Source organism: Callorhinus ursinus, unplaced genomic scaffold (assembly GCF_003265705.2).
Source record: "Callorhinus ursinus isolate GAN/ISIS: 27379988/994484 unplaced genomic scaffold, GSC_fseal_2.0 scaffold4, whole genome shotgun sequence".
NCBI lineage: Eukaryota > Metazoa > Chordata > Mammalia > Carnivora > Otariidae > Callorhinus > Callorhinus ursinus.
This window is the reverse complement of record NW_027397066.1, coordinates 116344720-116371781: the sequence shown is the minus strand read 5'-3', so window position 1 is coordinate 116371781 and position 27062 is coordinate 116344720. Positions and strand designations below refer to the sequence as shown.

Below are 27062 nucleotides of genomic sequence, written 5' to 3'. Positions count from 1 at the left end.
CATCTCAAAAAGGATACACACATGACTCTTCAAGTCATTTCTCAAACCTCTACGAACCAATTCATAAGCTTCTTCCTTTTTCCCCAAACAGTTCAATGTTAATCCTTTCATAGCCAGGGTTTCTGTTTTTAAAAAAAGAGAGAGAAAGAAAAGGAAGAAAAAAGAAAGTAATTAAACATTAAAAATAATCAACAAAGAAGTAATCAGAATCTCAAAAACAAATGTTACATTACCCTAAGAACTTAAACTTTCAAGATTATCTGGAAAACATTCGGACTTCTACAGAATTAAAATATTTTAAAATTTGACAAACCAAGGAAACACACATTTCTATAGTCTAGGCATCCCCAGATTTTTTTTTTAAATAAAAAGATACAAAGATGCATGATTATCTGGTAATTCATGTGCTAACAAGATACAATGACTCTATTACTGTTTTTCAAGGGAATTCCATGGAGTCATCTCATATAATCAATCACTCCTTTAAAGTACAGAAAACTTTACCTTAAAACAGACTTTATTTCTGTGAACTCAAGTTATATTAAGATTAAATTCACTGTTCAATGGTTAAACCACCCACATAAATTGTCTAACATTTCTGACTTTCATAAATTTTTAAATGATTCTTTGGGATTACTACCAAACACACAACAAAGAAACGTCAGGCACCTGTCATTTACAATCAAAAGATTAACAGAGTTCAGAGAAATACTAAATTCTCAGATTAGGAAAAGAAAAAAGAGTTCTAATTTTATAACGTGCATGTTACGAAGCATACAAAGATTTTATTTATTTATTCGATAGAAGCACAGTGAGAGAGGGAACACAAGCAGGGGGAGCGGGAGAGGGAGAAGCAGGCTTCCCGCGGAGCAGGGAGCCCGATGTGGGGCTCGATCCCAGGACCCCGGGATCATGACCTGAGCCGAAGGCAGACGCTTAATGACTGAGCCACCCAGGCGCCCTGTCTATTCATACAAGTTTTACCAAACATCTTAAAGTACCTTAATTAACGAAACTCTGTACTGCCAGTGAGTCTAAGACAAACCATCATTTTATGTACTGTTAAAATACTTTCAATTAAATTACGGCACTTCATACAACATACCATCCACCTAACAAAAATTATTTCTTAACAAGGAAGAAAAAGAGATAAATTTAGGTGGTTTTATTCCCCCTGCTTTCCACCTTCAATTTTATTATAGTAAAAAATACACAGGAATAAAGAGAGCCGATACAGAACTATTACTCTCTCCCTTTTCTTCGATACTAAGAGATTATCAAATTAATTACTGAAGAGCCATTTTTCCTAACTGTACAAATCAGACTTGCGAAAACTTAGTTTTCCTATGCGTCTTCACAAGTTTAGCTACACACTCTCCTCTTACCCTACCAACATCTCACTGTCCAATCTTCTACCCTCACATAGGCAAAAGCTATGTAAATTTTCAGAACGTCACAATATACAAATCATGTCTTAAACATGACTGTCCTAAAAAACTAAGATACAATGCTGAATAAAAAGATGCTAGCTCATAAGCTAAGGACCAAATGGACACTTTCTAAATAAGCTTAATGTAAGAAAATCAAATTTCTCCAGCTCAACAAAAGTTCTAAAGCAAATTTTTCTAATATCTTAAATGAGCTTATTTATTAAATCTAAACATACCTGTCCCTACTATTTCCTCTGCCTTTCCTACAGCATTAATCTGCAAAGCAGGAATAAACCAGAAATCAAGTAGAAGGGGTTACAGTTTTCTTAATATTAAATTCAAACTACAGTATTAAAACATCTTCACACAAGAGTCAAAGAAGGTCTATTCTCTCTGAAAAATAGGGCAGCTGAGAGTAACAGAATCCAAATAAGTGAAGTCAAACAAGTTAGCAAAGCTTTATTTACTTACACTTACAAGTATGTTATTTACACTTACCTCCATGCTCTGCAAATTTGGGATTAGAGAGGATTTGTTTACAGAATTTCAATCCATTTCGATACTGTTTATGTTCGTAACATCTCTGTCAAAACAAAAAAGAAAAAACAGAATTTAGGAAGAAATGCAATTTTAAATTCAATACTAAAATTCTGATTACTAAATACACAGAATGATCAAATGTTATTTCCATATTCTCCTAAATCCCACTAAAATTCCAGTAAAAAAAAAAAAATACAGAAGATTCAAATACAGAAAGTAAAAGCAAGACAGACAGAATATAGGTTAGGAAAAATAAGAAATCATCAGCTCACTCCAAAATGTCCAGCAAGTGTTATAGAAAATGAAAACTGAAAGAAAATAAAGGTATGGAAATTGTATTTTAAAATAATATTTTCTTCTTACTGAAGAAAAGAAGTCTCTCAAGCCACATGGATGAACAAGTGGCATGCAAAATAATGAAAAAGAAAAAAAAGACCTATACCATGGCACATCATGATGAAATTTCAAAGCCTTGAAAATAAAGAAAAGCTCCAGAGGGGGGGGGGGAAGTCACATAAAAAGGATCTGTAATCAGATTATCACTGAAATTTTATTCCAAAATAATAATGGAATACGGCTAAAAACTAGAAAACATCTATACATAGCCTTCGAAATTCAGAGTGAAATCAAGTTTTGACCTAGAATGCTACACCCAGCCAAATTATCAATCAAGTTGTGAAAATGACACTCACAGGCTTCTAAGAAAGCTAAAATTTTATCTCTATGCATTCTTCCTTATGAAGCCATTAAAAGGAATCAAACAAAACAAGACAATATGGCACTTGGTAAATAAATCTAACACAGAAAAAAGAACTAGAGAACAACCACTCCAAATTAAAAAAGGAAGCCAAAGACCATCATGGAATAGGTTTCCAGTAAGGGCAAAATGAAACTAATATATTTCAGAATATGGAAATTATTATTTATAAGCAAATGATAAAAAATCAGACACATCTGGGGAAAATGAGCAATAGGTCTACAGAAAACCAACTGCATGAGCAAGTATTAACTCAGGAGAAATAAAGGCTTATATAAGAAAGTATGGTCTTAGTGTAATATTTAGCTTAACAGTGAACAATACATGCATAATTATAAAAATGTAAATATTCAGTGCCAGTTTATCAAAATGTTGTGATACAACTATGACAGGGTAATGAGGAAAAGGAAAGTGGACGAATGTGTGAATGATGTTCTAAGTCCTTCTTTTCCATAACCAGAAGTCAACAAATGTTTTCTAAAAGTCATGTACCAAGTACAGTGGTATATTACTAAACAACAAGAAAGTAAATACCAAAAGAGTATGGCTAAGAGAGTGCTTGATTCTGAAGTGGGAAGGTGAAAGGGTGAGGGGGTAGGGGAGAAGGGGACATATTTTTTTTTTATCATGTTTTAGTGCTTTTGACTTTCAGGTATCAATGTGTGGTTTCACTAATAACAATTATTTTTTTAATTATTATTATTATTTTTTAAGTAGGCTCCATGCCCAGCGTGGACCCCAATGCAGGGCTTGAACTCACCCCACTGAGATTAAGACCTGAGCCAAAATCAAGAGTCAGATGCCTAACCGACTGAGGCACCCAAGTGCCCCAATAATTATTTTTTAAATCATTCTATTTGTTACAGGAAAAAGCCTGCATCTAAAAGATACAATAATCTATGCCAGAATTCACTGTCATAAATTTAAGCAAATTTTACTTACAACTATCATCAAAATCTGGGAGACTTAATGCAAATGATGACAAAATCACAGCAGGAAAAAATGTAGAAACAAAACAATGAAAATGTAAAATTTTACATTTGGCATCAAAGAAATCAACTGCTTAAGCTCAATGCTAGAGCAACTACAGAATTGTTCTATAACAACTACGTACTCATCTTCTCTATTTTGCTGTTTCTCCTCTCAAACTTAATATATCCAAAACACAACTGAATTTTTCCCCCAGAATCTGTTCTGTACCAAGTCTTCATCATCTCAGTAGATGCTCTTCCCTCAACTCACCCAACCAGATGTGAAGAAAAAAAAAAACAAAAACAAACAAACCTCATTTATCTTTGGTGTTTTCTTTCACTCATACTTCCATCCTCTAGTAGGTACCATTAGTCCCAATTTCTCTACAATAGCTTCCTAATTTCCTGCCCCCCTCCCCATAATCAACTATACACTCAACAGGCAGAGTTATCTGGGGATAAGAGGGAAGGGAAAGCAGAAGCAGTAACTCAGGGCTATCATTAATCATATGTAGTCAAAGAAACATAACAAAATAATTAAATTTCATGTTCCTATTTACTCAACAGAAAGCCTAACTACAGTGTGTTTTTCTTATAGTAATTAGGTATAGCTATGATGTAAACACTAGTTCAAAGGGACACTCCTGATGTGTCAATGTTTTCCAGGAACTATATACATACAAAGAACAGTTTAAGGGCATTATTCTTAAAATCCTCAATTAGCTTTCTGAAAACTTTTTTTTTTTTTAATTTTATCTAAGTAGGTTTCATGCTCAGTATGGAGCCCAACATGGGGCTTGAGATCAAGAGCTGATAAGAGTGGGATGCTTAACTGACTGAGCCACCCAGGTGTACCTCTGAAAATTTATTTCTGTAAAAATACACTAAGGGAACTTCCACTTTTGGCCATGATGGAATACGTGAGGTTGAACTTGCCCTTCTACTTACTATAAACAACAAAAATGGACAAAACATGAAATAACTCTTGTCAGGCATTGTACAATAGGCAGCACAGGGTTGTGAACCATGCGGGGGGGGGGGGGGGGGGATGACAGGCTTAGAAATGCCCCTGCTTTATAGATCATAGTACAAGGGAGAAGGATCCCAAGCAGAGCACAATAGTCCACACAGAGTTGAAGAGACAAAGACTGAATGAAGTTTAATGAGGCCAACCAAATGATAAAGCAAATGCTGATGGAACTTTCAGAGAAAGAAATTTAAAAATCTGCAGGGGGTCCAAATGCATTGGTTGCTGAAAACTATGAGTGCTAAGTCTTGAATATGTAGAGGGAAACTTCATGAGGTCAAACAAAGAATGACCAGGAAGCAGTAGGTTCAAGAATTTTCAGGGTTCACATGGTACTGAGAATTCCAAATAGCCAGAATGGAGTCTTCAATGAACACCCAAAGAATTCAGTAAATACTGCAAAAAGGTCTGCTGAGCAGAAGACAAAAACTAGCCCTAGAGTAAGTGTACTCTAGACCCACCCTAAACAAAGCCCTAGGCTGATATACAAGTACCTTCACTGTCTGCTATTAACAAAGTCCGACACTCTTTAAAGACAGATAAGTCATATAAAACAATGTAAAATTCATAAATACCCAACATCCAATAAAATATTATTATATAAGCTAAGCAAGAAAACATGATCCATAACCAGGAGAAATAAGAAATGATGAAATAATAAGGTCAAAATATCAAGACAACTAAATGCTCAAGAGTTTAAGGAAAATATAAACATGTGAAAAGAGAAACAAAACATATAAAAAAACAACCAAATAGTGCTTCTAGAGGTGAAAAATATAATATATACAGTGAAAATGTCATCAAATTAAAGGTATTGACACCGTGGAAGAAAAAATCAGTGAAATGGAAGACACAGCAATAGAAACTACCCAAACTGAAGTACAGAGAAAAAAGACAGAAAAAATCAACTAGCAGAGTCCCCATGCATCTGTTGCTAAAAATTGTTGAGTACTAAGTCTTAAATATGTAAGGTGAAACTTCATGAGGCCAAACAATGACCCTTCTGAACAAAAGAAAAATTCTAAAAGCATCACAAAGCTAAATGAAAAAGGTAAAACAATAAAGCTTCCCAATAAAAATTTTAAATATCTTCATTATATGTTAGGTTGACAAGCTCCCTTATCCCTTCAACAGGAAAGTTTAAATGTTTAAGATGTTTTAATAAAAGGTAAGTCAGGGGCATGTGGGTGGCTCAGTTGGTTAAGCGTTTGCCTTCGGCTCAAGTCATGATCCCAGGGTCCTGGAATTAAGCCCCGCATAGGGCTCCCTGCTCAGTGGGGAAGTCAGCCTCTGCCTCTCCACCTGCTCAATCTCTCTCTCAAATAAATAAATAAAATCTTGAAAAAAAAAAAAAGGGGCAAGCCAGAGAAGACATATGCAATGCCCAACAAAGATCCTATATCTATATATAAAATATAAAGAACTCCTATAAGTCAATATCAAAAAGACAGTTCATTAAAAGATTGTGCAAGGAGGAGTGCATGGGTGGCTCAGTCAGTTAAGCATCTAACTCTTGATTTCAGCTCAAATCATGATCTCAACGTCCTGGGATCAAGCCCCAAATCAGGCTCTCTGCTCAGCAGGGAGTCTGCTTCTCCCTTTCCCTCTGTGCACTTTCTCTTGCAAATAAATAAATAAAATCTTTAAAAAAAATTTAAAAAATAATTGGGGGTCTTGAAAAAATGCATCTGAAAGAGGTTATACTAACAGCCCATAAACATTAGAGGTGCTTAATTACATCAAAATAAACAAAAATAAAAACATATCTTCACCAAAAGACGGGAAAAATGTGAACATTTATTAAAAGCTGAGAGTACAAAAAAATACATGAAAGCAACAAAAAAATACCTAAAATTAATAACCTACCTGAACTAATGGTTCAGTAGTAGGTCAGCAAAAACTTAGTATCTTTTAATTTATTTTGGATTAAAAATTGCTTTTATACCTAAGGCTTAAATTTACCAAAGCCAATACAATAAATATGGTACAAAAGGAGTGTAGTTCTTCTCTGCTCAAGTAAACAAACCACATAAAATGTGATCACTATGTCATAATCCTAGCATTATATTTGTAGGTAATTTTTACATACTAGTAACATTATGAATGGAAAAATTTACTTAAAGGAATTAGTCAAACAGTGAAGAGCTACCTATGGAATCAAATAGCTCTGGTCTTAAAAACTGACTTCAGACAATAAACTAGTTATGTAGTCTTAAATACTTTGCTGAGTATCAGAAAGAGTCCTTAAGTCCTGGAGATAACTTGCCAGGAAAAAACATGTAAAACAGTACTAACAGCTAATACTTATTGAGCATTTACTGAATGCCAGGTACTGTGCTAAATACTTTACAGGGAATACTCATTTAATCTCACAATGGTATGAAGTAAGCACTCTTTTTATCCTCATTTTAGATGAGATTATTTGAGGTCCAGGGAGATTATAAAATTTGGCCAATGTCACACAGCTACTAGGTGATGGAAAAAAAAGATTTAAACCAGACAATCTGGATTCAGAGCCATTACACCTAGCCATTACAACTACCTTTCTACTACAGTTGAGTAGTGTAGCACGGAAAAAAAAAATAGGAAGAAAAAAGTCTGTTTAAAAAAGAAAACCTCTAACACAAAAGATATAATGCCACTGTAGAAAGCAGAAAAAAAGAAAAAGAAAGAAAGAAAGAGAGAGAGAGAGGGAGGGAGGAAGGGAAGGAGGGAGGAAGGAAGGGGAAGAGGAAGGGAAGGGGAGGGGAGGGAGGGAGGGAGGGAGGAAGGAAGGAAATTAAGCTATATCCCATTACAGAGGCAAATGCTATTAACATTCTGATTTGTTAATAAGGTTTTAATCCAAAAACTACAGAAGTCTACTGTCCCATAGTATACATGTGAACCTGTATAAATATAATTGATAACAAGCATATAAAAATCATAGATGTTTATATTCTTACTTGACATGCACAATGTGACTTTATTTTGTATAGTTGAACTTAAAATACTCAGGATTCCAGTTGTTTTTTTCTTGGTCTTACTGGAAATACCTTACATTGTTTACAGCACCACATTTTTCAAAGGGATTGCACACTAACATCTCATTTAATCTTCATGATACTCCTGTAAACTAAGAATAAAAGGTTCAATCCTTATTGTACAGTAAGATTAAGAAAACAAGCAATTTACCTAGTTACTGGCAAAATTTAGACTACATCCTAGGCCCTCTGAAGCTGAGAGCTCTTTCCATTATATATAGAAATTTTATAAATTTTATTATCATAAATGTTATTAAAGGCTATAGTTTTTGTTGGGGGGGGAGGAACCTGGGTAGCTCAGTCGGTTAAATGTCTGACTCCTGATTTCAGCTCAGGTCATGATCTCAAGGTCCTGACAGAATCGAGCCCCACACTGGGCTCTGTGCTGGGCATGGAGCCTGCTTAAGATTCCCTCTCTCCCTTTTTCCCCCACCCCCAACCCCCACTCACGCTCCCTCTCTTTAAAAAAAAAAAAAAACAGCCTATAGTTTTGGGGTGCCTGCTGGCTCCATCAGTAGAGCATTCGACTCTCTCAATCTCAGGGTCGTGAGTTCAAGTACCACATTGGGAATGGAGCCTACTTAAAAAATAAATAAAAATTTAAAAAGCTGGGGCACCTGGGTGGGGTCCTGGGATTGAGCCCTGCACCAGGCTCCCTGCTCAGCAGGGTAATCTGCTTCTCCCTCTGCCTCTCCTGCTCCCCCTGCTTGTGCTCACTCTTTCTGTCAAATAAATAAATAAAATCTTTTTAAAAAATTTAAAAAGCCTATAACCTTTTAACAGATCTTCTAATCAAATTCAAACATTATCTCACCTTGTTTTTATTTTTTAAAGATGTATTTATTTTAGACAGAGAGAAGTGCATGGGGGGTGGGGGCAAGAGGCAGAGGAAGAGGGAAAATCTCAAGCAGACTCCCCTCTTGAGCACAGAGCCCAACTTGGGGCTTGTTCTCAGGACCCTGAGATCATGACCTGAACTGAAACCAACAGTCAGAGGCTTAACCGACTAAGCCACGCAGGGGCCCCTCACCTTGTTTCTTTTCTTACTTATTATTATAATCAAATAAATGGGCAATAAAAGTTTCAAAAGGTGAGAAAAATGAACACACAGAATAATTAACTAATTGGATAATTCCCCCACATAATTGAGTTTACCAAATGAAAATTAAACAACAAACTCCACTTTCTTTAAATGTGATAACAGTATACTACCTAGCTTTTTATTTTATCACACATTTCAGACCAATAATTAAGTTTCAATTCCTAATGATTATGTTCTCAATTAATAAAATCTGGCAGTCTTCCATATTAAAATTACACTCATTGTCATTAAACCAATTATCTCCTGTCAATGTGATCTGTAAAAATAATTCAAAATGGCATACATACTCCTCAAAAAACTGCTAAGAATTCATTTCTTCATACTCAAGAATCAGTATGTATTTAAGGAAATGGATCCCAATCATTTTCTCCTAAATGCACTACTTCTACAACAGGTCACTCATTACAAATGAAGAGTAGTATTCCTAGTTTAATAGAAAAGATAACAACAAATATAAAATATATAAAAATTCTTTTTTTGAACCATTCAAAAAGATGTACAAAATGAAAAAAATAGATTTGCTTATTTTTCAAATCCCATGTAACACTAACACTAAAGTTAATTCTACAGAACTATATAAAAGGAAGGCATCATGACAAGATTCTTAATGCCTTAACCAATCCCATAGGCTGAAAGTTAAGTTTTTAAGGAACTTTTACTTAGGAAAAGATGCAAAAATACTATATACAGTATACTTTGAAGAAAAGTTTTATATTCATTTAAAACAGGTTTTCTAAAACATCATGATAGACATTAAGCTCTCTACAGTGGAATCATCCATAAATAAAACTACAAGTCTACAGGGGCGCCTGTGTGGCTCACTCAGTTCAGCATCTGACTCTTGATCTCAGCTCAGGTCTTGATCCCAGGATTGTGAGTTCAAGCCCAGCATGACGACTGTTTAAAAAAAGAAGTAGTCTACAATCCTATCTCTAAAACTCTTGTATTTGGGAGTTCTTAAAATTTCAAAACTATAAGGGTTTCCCTTGGTATGGAATGAATGCCACAGTGCTCTATATGTTCTCTTGCCCATAACATGGGTATATGTTAATTCAAAATTAGACATAACAGTTTCAAAAATACTAGAACATTGTAGACTATTATCTTCCAGTAGGAGTTAAATTTTAAAATACTAACACTATGCTCTAGAAAGGGTAAAGCATGGGGCACTGCGGTGGCACAGCTGATTAAGCCTCTGACTCTTGGTTTGACTCAGATGGTGGTCTCAGGGTTGTGCGATAGAGCCCCACATTGGGCTCCACAGTGAGCATGGAGTCTGCTTGATATTCTCGCTCCCTCTCCCTCTGCCCCTCCTGCTTGTGCTCACTCTCTCTCTAAAAATAAATAGATCTTAAAAAAAAGTAAAGAAAAATAGGATATAATTAGAATAGAATAAATTGTCCTAATATATAAAAAACCCCATTGTGCTAAATACACTCTGAGACTCCTGCTTCCAAATGTATAGGAATAACTAACACAAATAATACTTCTGGGCGGAAAAAAAGAAAAAGAAAAAAAGATGAAACTTCTGCCAAGCATAAAACTAGTTAGGAATATGAAATAATTATTTTCAGATGTTGGATGACAGCCAACACAAGACTGTGATCTCAGAAGGGAATCAAGGTAAATCCCAAGAAAATCCTTTTTTCTGCCTAGAGGCATTTTCCAGACTACAGAATGGGGGGGGGGGGGGGCACAGACAAAAGATGGCAGTCTCACTGATCTAAGCAGATAATCTGAGTTAGAAAGTGCTCCCATAGCTAGAGTTTATGGGGCAGGGTATCAGAGAAAACTGTACAAAGATGAAGCTTTGGAAATCTGCCCAGGAATCTTTAGTCAAACACACTTTAAGATTTTATTTATTTATTTGAGAGCCTGGAAGAGAGAGCCGCTGCGTGTGCGGGCAAGCAGAGGAGGGGAGAGGTAGAGAATCTCAAGTGACTCTGCACTGAGCGTGGAGTCTACATGGGGCTCGATCTCACAACCCTGAGATCATGACCTGAGTCAAAATCAGGAGTTGGATGCTTAACTGCTGAGCCACCCAGGCACCCCTGAATCTTTTGTCAAATATTAAGCTGAGCGGGTTCACTGAAAGATTCTACAGAAGCTAGGAAAAAACAACTATCAACTAGCATGAGCAGAACAACTATTGGTGCTCATTCATACATGGATGGGAGGAGACATCTGAGTTCCTAACATCCAGTTAGAGACTTCACTGAATACTCCCAAGATTCAGACCCAGAAAGCCAACATTTTAGGAATAAGGCTAATCTAGACCCACTTTTATTAAAGCCTTAAAACAAGCACTGGAGAGAAGCTGATGCACAAGCAAATTAACAGTCTGTCAAAACAAAACTCTATTAAGAAAGCCAATGGGATCCAGATGTTCAATGTCCTAGTGTCTATATTACCCAGTATTATGAAAAAACAAAAATTATTAGAAAGGTGAAAAAACAAAAATTGTGACCCATGACATACAGGGGAAAAAAAAATCAACAGAAATTCAAAAATGATGATGATGGAAGTAGCAAAGACTTCAGAACAGTTAACTATTACATAATATTAAAGGACTAAAAGGAAAACATGGACCCAATCAGAAAACAAACAGAAAATCTCAAAAGAAAAATGGAAATTTGGTGGTGAGGGGGAGGGACCTGGCTAGCCTTAGTCAATAGAGCATGTAACTCGATCTTAGGGTCATGAGTTCAAGCCCCACATTGGGGGGGGGCGGAGAGAAAGAACGAAAAGAACAGAAGGAAGGAAGGAAGGAAGGAAGGAAGGAAGGAAGGAAAGAAGGAAGGAAGGAAAGAAGGAAGGAAAAAGAAAGAAAGAAAGAAAGACAGACAGACAAAGAAAGAAGAAAGAAAGAAAGAAAGAAAGAAAGAAAGAAAGAAAGAAAGAAAGAAAGAAAAAGAAAGAAAGAAAAAGAAAGGGAAAGAAAGAAAGAGAAAAAAGAAAAAAGGGGTGCCTGGCTCAGCCTGTGGAACATGTAACTTGATCTTGGGGTTGAAGGTTTAAGCCCCATGTTGGGTATAGAGATTACCTAAAAATAAAATTTTTAAAAAGTATGTATTTAAAACACAGGAAAAATGGAAACTTAAAAATACAGACATTGTAGAATAAAAAATACCAAAAAGTGAAAAGTTAATCATATAGATTTAAAATATAGATACTGCAGTGAATTTGAAGCCAGTGCAGTGAACATAAAACCAATGAGACAGGGCGTCTGGGTGGCTCAGTTGGTTAAGCGACTGCCTTTGGCTCAGGTCATGATCCTGGAGTCCCTGGATCGAGTCCCGCATCGGGCTCCCTGCTTGGCAGGGAGTCTGCTTCTCCCGCTGACCCTCCCCCCATCTCATGTGCTTTGTCTCTCATTCTCTCTCTCTCTCAAATAAATAAAATCTTAAAAAAACAAAACAAAACAAAAAAATGAGACAACATAAAGTGGCTGCAATGAACGTGAAAACGTATCAGAAATGATCCAAAATGGAAGCCGCAACAGGAAAATGAAGAGGGTAGCAGGGAAAGAAAACAGAGAAACTCAATGACCTGTAACAAGTAGTCTAATAGTGGAACACATACATGTAACAGGAGCATCAAAAGGAAATAAAGACTGAAGTGGGATAAATACAAAAAACTGCAAATGGTGGGGAGCCTGGGTGGCTCAGTCAGTAAAGCGTCTGCCTTCAGCTTAGGTCATGATCTCAGAGTCCTGGGACTGAGCCCCTCATCGGGCTCCCTGATCAGCGGGAAGCCTGCTTCTCCCTCTCCCGCTCCCCCTGCTTCTGTGCTCACTCACTTGCTGTGTCAAATAAAGAAATAAATCTTAAAAAAAAAAAAATGCAAATTTGATGAAAACTCTAAATCCACAGATCCAAGAATCTCAACAAATCCCAAGCAGGATAAACCGAAAAAAGATGGGAAAAGAGAGGCACATCACAATCCAATTGCTGAAAAGTAACAACACAAGAGAAAATTATGGAACTAGTTAGAAAAAAGCCTGTATTATAAAAGGTCTCCAATTATGCCAGCTTCTACCTTAAGAAATTAGAAAACTAAGAGCAAATTAAACTCCCAAGTAAGCAGCAAGGAAACAAAAAAGGTTAAGAACAAAATCAATGTAATAGAAAAAAAAACTGTGGAAATCACTGAAACCAAAAGCTAGCTCTTTTGAGACCAATGTATTTGATAAGCTCTAGCCAGAAACAGGCATAATCACGAAAGTGCAGAGTACGGTAAAATAACTAGAACCCCAGCTTTCTAGCCAGAGGATGAAAAGAGAAGACTCAGTGAAACAGAAAGTACCAAGAATATCACAAAGAAGGAGGAACTAGAGAAAGCACCCCCATAGTTACTTATGGCTCACCCCTAAACTGCACATGCTTGGATGTGATCCTATTCACGACACTGAAGACTGAGAAATGAAGTAACAGATACGCTGTCCAGGACTCAGACTAGTTCCTGGGTGGCACAGCAACAGGATTTTAAAACTGACTACAAAGATTTTAAAAACTGAACTGATACTAGAACCACAGCCCAAAGAAAAGAGTTGAGACTTGCAGCTTGAACCTAACCAGATTTGCTAAAACAAAATTAACATTCTCCATAGGATCTCAATAAGACCCAGATTCTGAGAAGCTGATATTTAAAATGTCCAGGATAAAATCCAAATTATATGGCATGTGAAGAAACAGGAAAAATCTCAACTTGCAAGGAAAAAGACAATTTACAGATGCCAATGTGGAGATGAGAGAGATTTAAGACTTTAAATTAGCTATTATAAAAATACCAGAGGAAGCAATTACTAAACACTTTGTAACACTTTTTTTGGGAAGATAAGGAAACTCATCATATGGGCTCAATACCATAATGGAGTTAACAGGAAAGAATCAGTGTACTGGTAAATCGATAAAATTTATCCAATCTGAAGAACAGAGAGAGAGATTTTTAAAAAAATGAACATAACCTTAGGCACTTGTGCCAGAGGAATCCCAAAAGAGGGGATCCTCTGGGATCCTCCAGCATAGTTCATCAGCACAATGTCCTGAGGTGAGGCACTACGGTACCATGAGATCATAGCAAATGAAACTCACGATGTTAAGTAACAGAACTTTTGTCATAATATTGAAAATTATTCCATTGTTCTTCCTAGAAAAATGATCTCTAATTTGACTAATATGAAGGAGGCTGGGGCACCTGGGTGGCTCAGTTGGTTAAGTGTCCGACTCTATTTCAGCTTGGGTCATGATCTCAGGATTGTGGGATCGAGCCCTGCGTCGGGCTCCATGCTGGACATGGAGCCTGCCTGCGTTTTGCTCTCTCTCCTTGTGCATATATAATGAAATGAATATGAAGGCAGTCAAGACATCTCCAAAACAGGTGGCTGTTTATATAAATAGAACAGAATAGCTGGGGGTGCCCGGGTGGCTCAGGCAGTTGGGCGACTGACTCTTAGTTTTGGATCAGGTGATGGTCTCATTGTGGGATTGAGCCCCCACCTGGGGCTTGGTGCTCAGTGGGGAGTCGGCTTGAAGATGCTCTCCCTTTGCCCCTCCCCCCGCCCGCACAAGTACTCTCTAAAATAAATCTTTAAAAAGTAAATAGAGTAAACAGAATAGCTGGACAAGCTGTGAAAAGCCCAGATAAACTACATAAGGTTATCTATTGCCCAGAAAGAAAGTTCATCATCTTTTTCTGAATTCTTGGTACAGAAAAAAACAGTTCCCTAAGAAGTAGGAACTATGACAGGGCAAATAAAGAAACTAGGCAAAAACTGTACACACAATTTAGATTTGGCATTAAAATTACATGATTTTCTTTAGTATTATATATATCCCTCCATTGCTTTCCCTCAGCTAATGCCAGGAAACATTTCATTCTTTGAAACTAATTAAAAAGAAAGCAGCTTCAAATCAAGCTAAATGATAAAAGCCAAACTTGGCTTTAAAAGTCAACCATGTTGAAACGATGCCTGGGATTTCTTCAAAATAGTCTAGGGGGTAGAGGTCACAGATGAAAAAGAATGAACTAAAAGTTGGTAACTGTCGAAATTAGGAGATAGGTTCATTATATTATTTTCACGTTTGAAAATTTTCACCGTTAAAAAGTTAAAAACTTAGGTATGCCAAAATCAAATCAAGTAAGATTTATTCACTTACCAGAAGCCTGACTGGCACTTAGTGCTAAGTGTATTGGAGCCACTTTAGTGGTTCTACTTCCATAGAGCAGAAAGATATAGAGAAAGAGCACATAAAGCCTTCGGAGCCAGAAATTAGAGCTGTAGCCATTTAACATTTCAGTTCATCAATAATTAAATAAAAATTAAAATTCTTAAGGGGCACCTGGGTGGCTCAGTCGTTAAGTGTCTGCCTTCGGCTCAGGTCATGGTCCCAGGGTCGTGGGATCGAGCCCCGCATCGGGCTCCCTGCTCCGCGGGAAGCCTGCTTCTCCCTCTCCCACTCCCCCTGCTTGTGTTCCCTCTCTCCCTGTGTGTCTCTCTGTTTAAAAAAAAAAAAAAAAAAGAAAAAGAAAAAGCATCTGACCCCTGATTTCAGCTTATTGGGTCATGTTCTCAGGGTTATGAGATCAAGCCCACATTGGGCTCATGCTGGGCATGAAGCCTGCTTAAGATTCTCTCTCTCCCTCCCCCCACCCCTCCCCCCTTTTTCCCGTTAAAAAAAAAAAATTCTTCAGTAAAGCCCCTCAGTCACACTACCCATATCCCAGCTGTTCAACAGCCACATGTGAACAGTAGCTAATGTCCTGGAAACTCAGATGTAGAACGCTTCCATCATCATGAAAAATTCTATTGGACAACAATGGTCTAGAGTTCAAATCTTAGCAACCACTTAATAAACAGTTTTGTATCACTGGCCTAACTATAGCCTCAACTGTATCATCAACCACCATGCAGGGTTTAGGTGAGAACTGAATGCAAACATATATAAAGAACCTGAATAAGCACTCAATAAAAATGTTTAAATAGGGGCACCTGGCTGGCTCAGTCAGTGGAGCATGTGACTCTTGAGCTCCCGGTTGTGAGTTCCAGCCTCACGATGGTGGTAGAGTTTACTTAAAAAAAAAAAAAAAAAAAATTTAAGTTTAAATAAAGCACTATGTTATCAGTTACAGCTTACAATATTTAGACCTAACCCAGCTTGACTCAATGCAGAGAAAGTGAAAGAGGAAACTAAATTAAATTATACAATCAAGGGGAACAAAGGGTCTGAGATGATGGAAATGTTCTACATTTTGAGGGCATAGGTTTCATGGGTATATGCAATTGTCAAAATGAATAGAACAGTACCCTCAAGACAACTAATAAAATAGTACACTCAAGTCCTGTGCATTTTACTGTATATTATACTTTAATTTTTGAGAAAAATTTTTTATTTTATTTTTTTAAAGATTTATTTATTTGAGAGAGAAAATATGAGAGATAGAGAGCACGAGAGGGAAGAGGGTCAAGAGGGAGAAGTAGACTCCCTGCTGAGCAGGGAGCCCAATGTGGGACTCGATCCCGAGACTCCAGGATCATGACCTGAGCCGAAGGCAGTCGCTTAACCAACTGAGCCACCCAGGCGCCCTAAAGAAAACACAGAGGGACACCTGGATGGCTCAGCATGAAGCCTGCTTCTCCCTCTGCCTGCTGCTCCCCGTTTGCGCTCTCTGTCAAATAAATAAAATCTAAAGAGAAAACACAGAGGGACGCCTGTATGGCACAGTCGGTTAGGCATCCAACTCTTGGTTTCAGCTCAGGTTGTGATCTCAGGGACATGAGATGGAGTCCCAAGTCGGGCTCTGCGCTCAGCCAAGAGTCGGCTTCAGACTCTCCCTCCTTCCCCTTCTGCCCCTCCCTGCTGCAGCACTCTCTCTCCAAAATAAATAAATAAATCTTTAAAAAACAAAATGAACATAGGATCTCTACCTTTATCCTCCCTTTCCCAAAATTATTTTAGTTGGAACTTCCATTTGCAGTATGTTGTCCTTTTCATATCATACAATTTCTGGCAAACTACAACAACCATGAACACAAATCGTAAGGATGACTTTTCTCCTCCTAGTTTTATACCATTTTTTTTTAACATTTCTCTTCTACAATAAAAAAACAAAACTAAGATCCACTGAGATAAGACTTAACAAGTCAAAGCTATTTTATAGTCTCTAGTCGGAAGAGACCTTAAACATCATCTGGTGAAAGTGGTCACACAGCTCGTGTGTTGCCAGTTCACTCTGTTACAGATATACTGAGCCAAACTCTTATCTCACTCTAACTTCTGTTTACTGATTTTAGCTAAGACTTCAGTCTTCTCTTTCAAGCTAACCATCTTTGTTCTTCAACTGTTCCTTATTAGAAAGTTTTAAGTCCTTTAACAACCTGGGCCACTCTCTGAGGTTGATATAGTATTGTTTCCATATTTGTATAACTTTTCGAAACTAGTAAAATTTCAAAAACAATGAATCATTTAAATGAGGTTGCTAAATTTTATTTTTTCTAAATAAACCATTTTCTTAAAAAATGTCATTAATATTTCACAAAACAAAAGACATTTCAGTATTTTTTTTAAGATTTTATTTATTTGAGAGAGAGAGAATGAGAGATAGCACGAGAGGGAAGAGGGTCAGAGGGAGAAGCAGACTCCCCGCGGAGCAGGGAGCCCGATGTGGGACTCGATCCCGGGACTCCAGGATCATGACCTGAGCCGAAAGCAGTCGCTTAACCAACTGAGCCACCCAGGCACCCCGCATTTCAGTATTTTAAAAAGTAACAAATACACAGTATCAGAATAAAACAAAAAAAGGTCTGTGGGAATTTTACACCAATATTCCTGTGGCATATCAGCCTGAGGGAATCACCGGTCTCTATCTCTCTCAGTTTTGGACCCAGAAGTTAAAATTAGATATGGTCTTACTAGCAGCAAAATTCAATGTGACAATCACCATCTGCTTTCTGGATACTACACCACTGTTAATGCACTGTAAAATGTGTTTTAATTTTTTTTTTTCCAGCATTAAACTATGTCACTTGAGAAAAAAGTTGAAGATTTCAGATTCTGGTAATATGAACAGAAGTCTGCTAAAGAAATGCTGTTAGCTATGAACTCTAATGCTAGGGATAAGACAAATTTCAGTAAAACTCATAGCTATATACACATTTGATAGTCAATTATATACTAGAACTTTGTAATTATTTCAATAATAAATACTCCCAGAAGAGTTTGAAAAGAAACAATGGAGTGGCCATGAGGACACAGAAACAGAAGTATAACCAATTACTCAATTTATATATATAAAACCTGAACTGCTATTTAAAAAAAACACCATTATTGTCAAGCATAGCACATAAAACCAAAAATAAATTCTTTATAGCATAATGGCTGCCCTCTAATTTCTAAACACTCCACAAATCCTCACAAAAACCATACAGGCCAAGACAGAGAGCAAATAAAATCACCCAAAGCCAGCTTTATAAGAAGGTAAGTAAAAAATTCCAACTTACATATATGTGCATAAACACCCAAGATCAGAAGCTCCAATGGGAACTGTCCAAAAGAGCAATACAACAGGGTCAAAGTGGTGACTGAATACATGTAATATTAACTAGGATTCACTCAGAAGAAGGCCCCATCCTGAAAGGAAGTACTTAGAGACACGACAGATGAGAATAATGGCTATTAAGAAGAAGAGGCTTAAAAAGTCTGTGAAGACCATTTCTTCAACAAATGGTGTTGGGAAAACTGGACAGCAACATGCACAGGAATGAAATTGGACCACTTTCTTACACCATACACAAAAAATTCAAAATGGATTAAAGACCTAAACGTGAGACATGAAACCAGAAAAATACTAGGAGAACACAGGCTATAGTTTCTTTGACATTAGCAGTAGCAACTTCTAGATAGGTCTCCCTCCGGAGGCAAGGAAGACAAAAGCAAAAATAAACTATTAGGGCTATATCAAAATAAAAAGCTTCTGCAGAGTGATTGAAACAATCAACAAACAAAAAGGCAACCTATTGAATGGAAGAAGATATTTACAAATGACATACCAATAAAGGGTTACTATCCAAAATATATAATTTGCAAACTCAACACCCAAAACATGAATAATCCAATTAAAAAATGGACAGAAGACACGAAAAGACACTTCTCCAAAGAAGACATACAGATGGCCCACACACACATGAAAAGATGCTCAACATCACTTATCATCAGGGAAGGGCAAACCAAAACTACAATGAGATATCACCACCTCACACCTGTACAAATGGCTAAACTCAACAACACAACAAACAGGTGTTGGCGAGGATGTGGGGAAAGGGAAACCCTTTTGCACTTACGGTGGGAATGCAAACTGGTAGCCACCGTAGAAAACAATATGGAGATTCCCCAAAAAGTTAAAAATAGGGGTGCCTGGATGGCTCAGTCGGTTGGTTAAACGTCTGCCTTCAGCTCAGGTCATGATCCCAGGGTCCTAGGACTGAGCTCCAAATCAGGCTCCCTGCTAAGTGGGGAGTCTGCTTCTCCCTCTCCATGCCCCCCCCAACTCGTGTTCTCTCATGCATGCTTTTTCTCTCAAATAAAATCTTAAAAAAAAAAAAAAGTTAAAAATTGGGGTGCCTGGGTGGCTCAGTTGGTTAAGCATCTGACTCCTGATCTCAGCTCAGGTCTTGATCTCAGGGGTGTGAGTTCAAGCCCCATGCTGGGCTCCATGTGTAGCCCACTTAAAAAAAAAGTTAAAAATAGGGGCACCTGGCTGGCTCAGTTGGTAGAGCATGCAACTCTTGATCTCAGGGTTGTGGGTTCAAGTCCCATGTTGGAATTACTTTAAAAAGAGAGATTACTTAAAAATAAAATCTTTTATTTTATTTTTAAGATTTTATATGTTTACTTGAGAAAGAGAGCGAGAGAGAGCATGAGCGGGGGGAGGGGCAGGGGGCGGGGGGCAGGGGCAGAGCGAGAGGGAGAAGCAGACTCCCCGCTGAGCAGGGAGCCTGATGTCAGGGCTCAATTCCAGGACCCTGGGATCACGACCTGAGCCGAAGGCAGATGCTTAACCAACTGAGCCACCCAGGCGCCCCTTAAAAATAAAATCTTAAAAAATTAAAAATAGAACTACCTTACAATCCAACAATTACACTACTAGACATTTACCCAAAGAATAGAAAAATACTAATTCAAAGGGATACATGCACCCCAATGTTTACAGCATTATCAACAATAGCCAAATTATGTAAAGAGCCCAAAGGTCCACTGAATGATGAATGGATAAACAAGATGTGGTATATATATATACAATGGGATATTACTCAGCCATAAAAAAGAATGACATCTTGCCACTTGCAATGACATGGATGGAGGAAGAGAGTATTACACTAAGTGAAATAAGACAAAGACAAATACCATATGATTTCACTCGCATGTGGAATTTAGAAACAAATGAGCAAAGGGGAAAAGGGGGGGGCAAACCAAGAAATGATTCCTAACTGTAGAAAACAAACTGATGGTTACCAGAGGGGAGGTGGGTGAGGGATGGGTGAAATAGGTGATGGAGATTAAGGAGTGCACTTGTGATGAGCACAGGGTGATGTATGGAAGTGTTGAATCGCTATACTGTACACCTGAAACTAATATTATGCTATATGTTAACTGGAATTTAAATAAAAACTTAAAAAACAAAAAAGACCAAAGATAGCAGTTTTAGCAAGGCATAGCATTCAGGGAGAAGGAGGCACCTTAGAAGGAATTGACACTTGAAGGCCTAATAGAGAAAGAAGCCACTGAAGATAAACACTCTACTAAAATAATGATAGAACAATTGGAAAGGGGTGGAAGAGATAATAATTATTTAAAAACAGGGGCACCTGGGTGGCTCAGTCAGTTAAGCAGCTGCCTTCGGCTCGGATCCTGATCCCAGGATCCTGATCTCAGGGTCCTGGGATCGAGCCCCACATCCGGCTCCAGCCTACTTCTCCCTCTCCCTCTGCCTGCCTCTCTGCCTACTTGTGCTCTCTCTCTGTCAAATAAATAAATAAAATCTTTAAAAAAAAAATAAAAATAAAAAAATAAAAACAGTTCACTGTAGCAACAAAAGAGGGTTCTCTCTTGAACTAAGAGGTTGAGGAAGCCACACTTCAATCTAAAAATAAAACTGTCTAGGGGCGTGTGAGTGGCTCAATTGGTTAAGCGTCTGCCTTCAGCTCAGGTCATGATGCCAGGGTCCTGGGATCGAGCCCCCGTCAGGCTCCCTGCTCAGCGGGGAGTCTGGTTCTACCTCTCCCTCTCCCCCTGGTCCTTCTCTCTCTAATAAAAACAATCTTTAAAATAAATAAAAAATAAAACTGTCCATAGTGTTAGTCTACTAAAATCCATCACAACCTGAACAGAAAAAAGAACCCAGCATCTATACCAAGCTACTTATATGGAATAAAAACAAGTAAAAAACCTTGTGGCAGATGAAAACACACCCAAAAAGCCTAGCGATAAAAAAGAAACACGTAACACAATTCCATCACAAATTAAAAATAATTAAATAATGCTGTATGACTTACAGTGAGGTATGTCAGTTATTTCTTTTATTTTATTTTATTTATTTATTTGAGAGAGAGAGAATGAGAGATAGAGAGCACGAGAGGGAAGAGGGTCAGAGGGAGAAGCAGACTCCCTGCTGAGCAGGGAGCCCGATGCGGGACTCGATCCCAGGACTCCAGGATCATGACCTGAGCCGAAAGCAGTTGCTTAACCAACTGAGCCACCCAGGCGCCCTCAGTTATTTCTTAATATTTAACTGGAAAAAAATAATTATATACCAGATGAAGATATAAAAGAATACCTCAAATCAGATGTTCAAAATTTTAAATAATGGACAAACAATAGGAAAATATAAAACAGCTAGAGACTGAACTAAAGAAACAAGAGAAATACAACTGCATCTCAGAAATGAAGACTAAACTTCAAGAGATATGATCAAAGGAAAATAGGAATACTTCTCAAGTGAAAAAGAAACAAAGGTGAAAAGAATCAAAAGATAACTGAAAGATAAAAAGAGGCAAAGGAAATCCAACAGGCAAAGATCATCGAAGAATAAAATAGAGGAGAATAAACTATAATTCTTTTTTATATATTTTTTAAAAATATTTTATTTATTTGACAGAGAGAGACACAGCAAGAGAGGGAACACAAGCAGGGGGAGAGGGAGAGGGAGAAGCAGGCTTCCCGCCAAGCAGGGAGCCCGATGCGGGGCTCGATCCCAGGACACTGAAATCATGACTAGAGCCGAAGGCAGATGCTTAACGACTGAGCCACCCAGGCACCCCAATAAACTGTAATTCTTGAATTTAAAACAAACTTCACTCTACAACCTGAAACCATGTACCAGGGAAAATTTATCCAGAACAGTCGACACAGAGACATAATCCTAGTAAAATGATTCAATTCTACAGATAAAGGAAAAGCCCCCAGAGCTCCAAAATGAAAGACCAAATCATCCACGAAGAAAATCATGGGTGGTATCAGCAAAGTACAAGCAAGAGAACAGGAGGGCAATATTTTCAAAAAACTTAAGATATACATCAAACATTTTACATTCAGCCAAACTGTCCTTCAAATATCAAGGCTATAGAAAAACACTTTAACCATGTATGAACTTAAGAGATTTCCATAAGCACTGCTGAGGAATCTCTAGGGGACAATGAGCTTCATCCAACCAAGGGATGATTGGGAAAACTTCAGCTAGAGGTCTGCTTGTAAATATAAACTATATTTAATTTTAGAACTATATCTAAAACAAAGGTATTGATGAGGGTGAAAGAATAGTACATAAAATCACATACTCTCAACCAAGTAAAAATAACTTTAAAATGTAAAAGGAAAAGAGACATAGGAAAAAATGTAAAGCAGAATAAGCTCATTCATTGCCTCACACATAGATAAATGAGATTCAGTGAATTTAATTTACAGCTAACAAATAGCAAAACTCTAAAGAAAAAAAAAGAGGACTAAGGGAACTTTTCAAAGGTAAAAATATAAATTTGACTAGATATAAACCTTCCTAAATACCAAAAAAATATACAAAATAAAATAAAAATATCAAACAGAATATAAGACACATGATAAGGATAACAAAACAAAATGAGATCAATGAAAAAACTAAAGTTCTTAATAGACTACACCTACAACAAAACAAGCACTAATTCACATGCTTTACCATTTGCCAGGCACTTTCATACATAATCTTACATGACCAGTGAGGCGTGTCAAAAAAGTACGTTTTATCTGTTTTTACTCAGATTTGCAAACTGAGTCTTAACAAGAGTAAGGAGTAAAACACAGCAGAGCTAAAATTCAATCCCAGATTCTTTCTATTGTTCTTTCCACACCAGGCTCCCTCCACTCAACACTGAAATTACTTCAAAACACAAACTGAAAAAATATGTACTATTTTGTATCCTGTTTTTAAAATACTGTCTTCCCACAAAAAATCTTTAAGATGAATTGGCCTAGCAGCACCTGGGTGACTCAGTCAGTTAAGCGTCTGCCTTGGGCTCAGGTCACGATCCCGGGGTCCTGGGACTGGGTCCCACATGGGGCTCCTTGCTCAGCAGGGAGCCTGCTTCCCCCCCATACTGCTGCTACCCCTGCTTATATTCTCTCTGTCAAATAAATAAATAAAATCTTAAAAAAAAAAAAAAGGTGAATTGGCCTGAAACTTTTGATAGTCTGGAACAAAGCTTCTCTTTAACAAGGAAAACACTGAAATAAATTTAAGTCTTCATAGTGGCAGTGGCAACTAAGATGGCAAACAAAAAATGTGACACTATCTCAGGTCCTAATGCAAGAAGATCTAGCTTAGTAATCCAAATAATCACATGCCAGAGTGAAGAAGAGTTACCCAAACCTAGGCTGTGTGATCACTACAACACAAAGTTAGGTAATATACAATCAGTTCCACTATAATGCTTGTTTGGAAAACACATGTTTGTTCCAACATCACTGACATATTAAGGAGTATTTTGAACACACCAAATTTCAAATTTCACGATTGTTTCTGTGGGATTTTGCCCACCAGAAGTACTAGGTGAACAAAGAAAACTGCACTGAGCTGAAACAAACCACACAGGCATGTAGAGGACAGACATACACCTCAAACATCTACCAGCTACATCAGTTCTGGCTGTGTTATGAGCCACGCCCATCCCAATCTGGTATTACGACTTTCCCTCAGATTTTAGATAACTTTCCTTCCATTACTTCAAAACAATTCACAAGCTGCAATCCTCTGACACTCACGTCCACAAACAAACTTCTGGTCTTTTCCATGATAAAGTGCAGTATTAATTCTATAGTATTTATGTATTTGTTAACCATTTAACATATGTAAAAATTATGCTATCATTTTAATTTGGTTCTTACCTTTGCTTTTTTCACTAATGAAAAAAAATTTTTTAAGCTTTTATTTATTTATTTGAGAGGGAGAAGAAGAGAACTCCCCGCTGAACAGGAAGCCCAATGCGGGGCTCGATCCTCGTCTCCAGGATCATGACCTGAGCCAAAGGCAGACGCTTAACTGACTGAGCCAGGTGCCCCTCTCTAATGAAATTTTTGAGTGTTGTGCCTAACCCCATTTTTTCCATAAGCCCTGTGGTTTTTATTGCATGATTTTGCATAGTGCAGTGACTTTTAGGAACCCATTTGTCCTGAAACAACACAACTAACTGTATATAAAGCAATCAGAAATCTACTCTTAACAATAAGTATGGGCTATACTTATTACAATTTCCTTAAAGGACAGATGCAAGTTTTACATCAACTAATGTGTAAGGAAAGCCTAGCATAAAATGTGGCTCAAAATATATACTCAGTAAGTGCCAGTTTACTTCATTTCCCCTCTTCTTAAAGATTCTGATTCAGTTCCAAAGCACTGATAATCAAAGATGATCTGTAATCTCCAATGAGATCTCTCTGAAAAATAAAGAGTACCATATTAACTGGAAGCCATTATTATAAGGAGAAAAATAATTTTTTTAACTGGAACAACCATGTGTGGAACTAACCAACCTTAAGGGTTTTTTTTTCTAGGTCTATACTTTCAAAAGCAAACTTTCATTTCTCCTTTTATATACAAGATATGGAGACAGAACTCTTACAGATAACACACGGGAATATTTAAGTAATCTCCTACATAATAAAATCAAATGGAATCTTTAAGATTTAAAATATCACTGGCTAGAGGTGCCTGGCTGGCTCAGTGGGTAAAGCATGCAACCCTTAATCTTGGGGTCGTGGGTTCAAGCCCCATGTTGGGCCTAGGACTTACTTAAAGAAAAAAGAAAAAAAACATTGGCTTGAAGTAAGATTATAATTTCCCCAGCAGGCTTTGACAGAAATTTCAAATTATCTCAACTGAAAATGTGTTCCTATTATACTAACCAAAGAAAATTTCAATGGAATAGAACATATCAGGCAACAAAAACATTAACCTCTCCATTATTTATTTCCATACTGCAATTTTTATTTTACTTTTAAATAGTCAAAAAGATTGCTTTATTAAATTAACATTTTAAAGAATTATTTTAATTCCAAATTAGTAGTGAACAATATAATTCCTATTTTACCTAAGGGGGAAAAACCATATGCAACAAGTTAAACTAGTTTTTTAAAAGTTAAAACTTCAACACAAGTTTGTACAACATGCATTATAAAACAGCTTAGATGTTAGGTATACGGCTGATATTCCAGGGAAATTCCCAAAACTCAAGAATACAATCACAGCATAAAATTCCCTCCTCTCCAAACCCTAATATTTATATTAAGAACCATCACTCTTTTTATACCTCTTCACTTGCTCTTCTCACTATCAGCACTGACAACTGACATTCTTTTCAAAACTATTTTTCACTAAGAATCTTAAGTTTTCCTCTCTTCAGTAGGGCTACTACCTATAATCAGACAGCAAAGTTGTATTTATATGTGAATACTGATGGCTGGCTAGGCTCAATGATTAGTTATGTGGCTTGCTCTGCCACACCAGCTTCCCAGCATACCTTTCCAATTCCAAAAATTCAACTTGATCTTTACATTTTCTGTAAAACACTCACAAAGCAACTCTAATCTACAAAATTTTCCCTTCCTGTTTTATAATATATGCACTGGTCCTCACCCCCAAATCTGTATTGGAGTCAGTGGTAGAGCTTTATGAACTACAGATGACTGAGCCTTACTATCTGATTCAGCAGGCTCCTCACGACAAACATCCCCATTTAATCCAGATGCCATTTTTTCCTCCAGTGCTAAAACAACCAAAACAGAAACAATAAAATTTCCTCTTATTATGCTTCTGTGACTGGAGAAAGGCCATGTAAACAAACTAATACTATGATTCATTTGTAAATGAAACTTCTAAGGTCTTACCGGGTAATACAGGTTCTGCCTGATTATCCTACCATTACCTCATGTAACAATGTACTCTATAATGCCAAGGCCCAGTAACTCCCTTTTTCAAAAATCTTTATACAAGAACATAATCCAAAGAGCTTTCTCTCTTGTCACTCTTTATACACTCATTTTATGCAACAAGTACTCATTCAGTGTCTATTATGGTACATTATTCTAACCAATGGGAGTATAGTAATTAACAGAAAGAAGGCCCTATCATCATAAAACCTACATTTTAATTATAGAAGACATGATAAATTACTTGCACATATATATCATATGGTAATAAAGTGATATAGAAAGAAATAAATTAAGGAAGAAAATAAGATTGAGCTGAGGAGGACTTCTGGTTAAGGAAGGCCTCTATATAACATTTAGAGAACATCTGAAGAGAATTCTAAGAGAAGAAATGTGCCAGGCAGGTATCTGATGGGGGAGAAAATTCTGAACAGTCCTTTGCATATGATCCCTTATATAACCTGGCTTTTTATGTTCAAAACCACTTTTATGAACAAAGAAGATATATTTGAATCAATGCTCTGTGAGAACTGCATTGTCAGAAGCATAAATATTAAAGGAAATAATGCACACTAAACAAAGAGATCCCTTAAGGTAAAGCAGGTTGGCCAGTAGTTCTCCAGTCCTCCAGCCATAGAGGGCACCATTCCTGCCTCTGTGGTAACTGTCTTTTAACCAGTGCTTCAAAGTAATAATTGGGATAGCAATTCTATTATCATCAAATAACTTAGTTTGTATTATCCCCAATAATGACCCAGGACT

At 37.1% G+C, this 27062-nt stretch overlaps 1 protein-coding gene across 5 annotated transcripts in view; it reads right to left on the bottom strand.

Moving 5' to 3' along the window:
• The window catches only part of NAA15 (N-alpha-acetyltransferase 15, NatA auxiliary subunit), an 80431-nt gene that overhangs the window by 47065 nt on the left and 6304 nt on the right, over positions 1–27062 (bottom strand). For 2 of the 5 annotated variants that reach the window (XM_025874213.2, XM_025874214.2), the window contains exons 2-3: positions 1929–2013; positions 18–122 (exon numbers count right to left, since the gene is read on the bottom strand). In XM_025874213.2, the coding sequence (XP_025729998.1) occupies positions 18–122; positions 1929–2013 (190 nt within the window). Of the gene's footprint in view, positions 1–17; positions 123–1928; positions 2014–7670; positions 7841–15008; positions 15107–15841; positions 15922–27062 lie in introns of those variants that run through there. The other 3 variants (XM_073892275.1, XM_025874215.2, XM_073892276.1) reach the window with 3 other exon arrangements.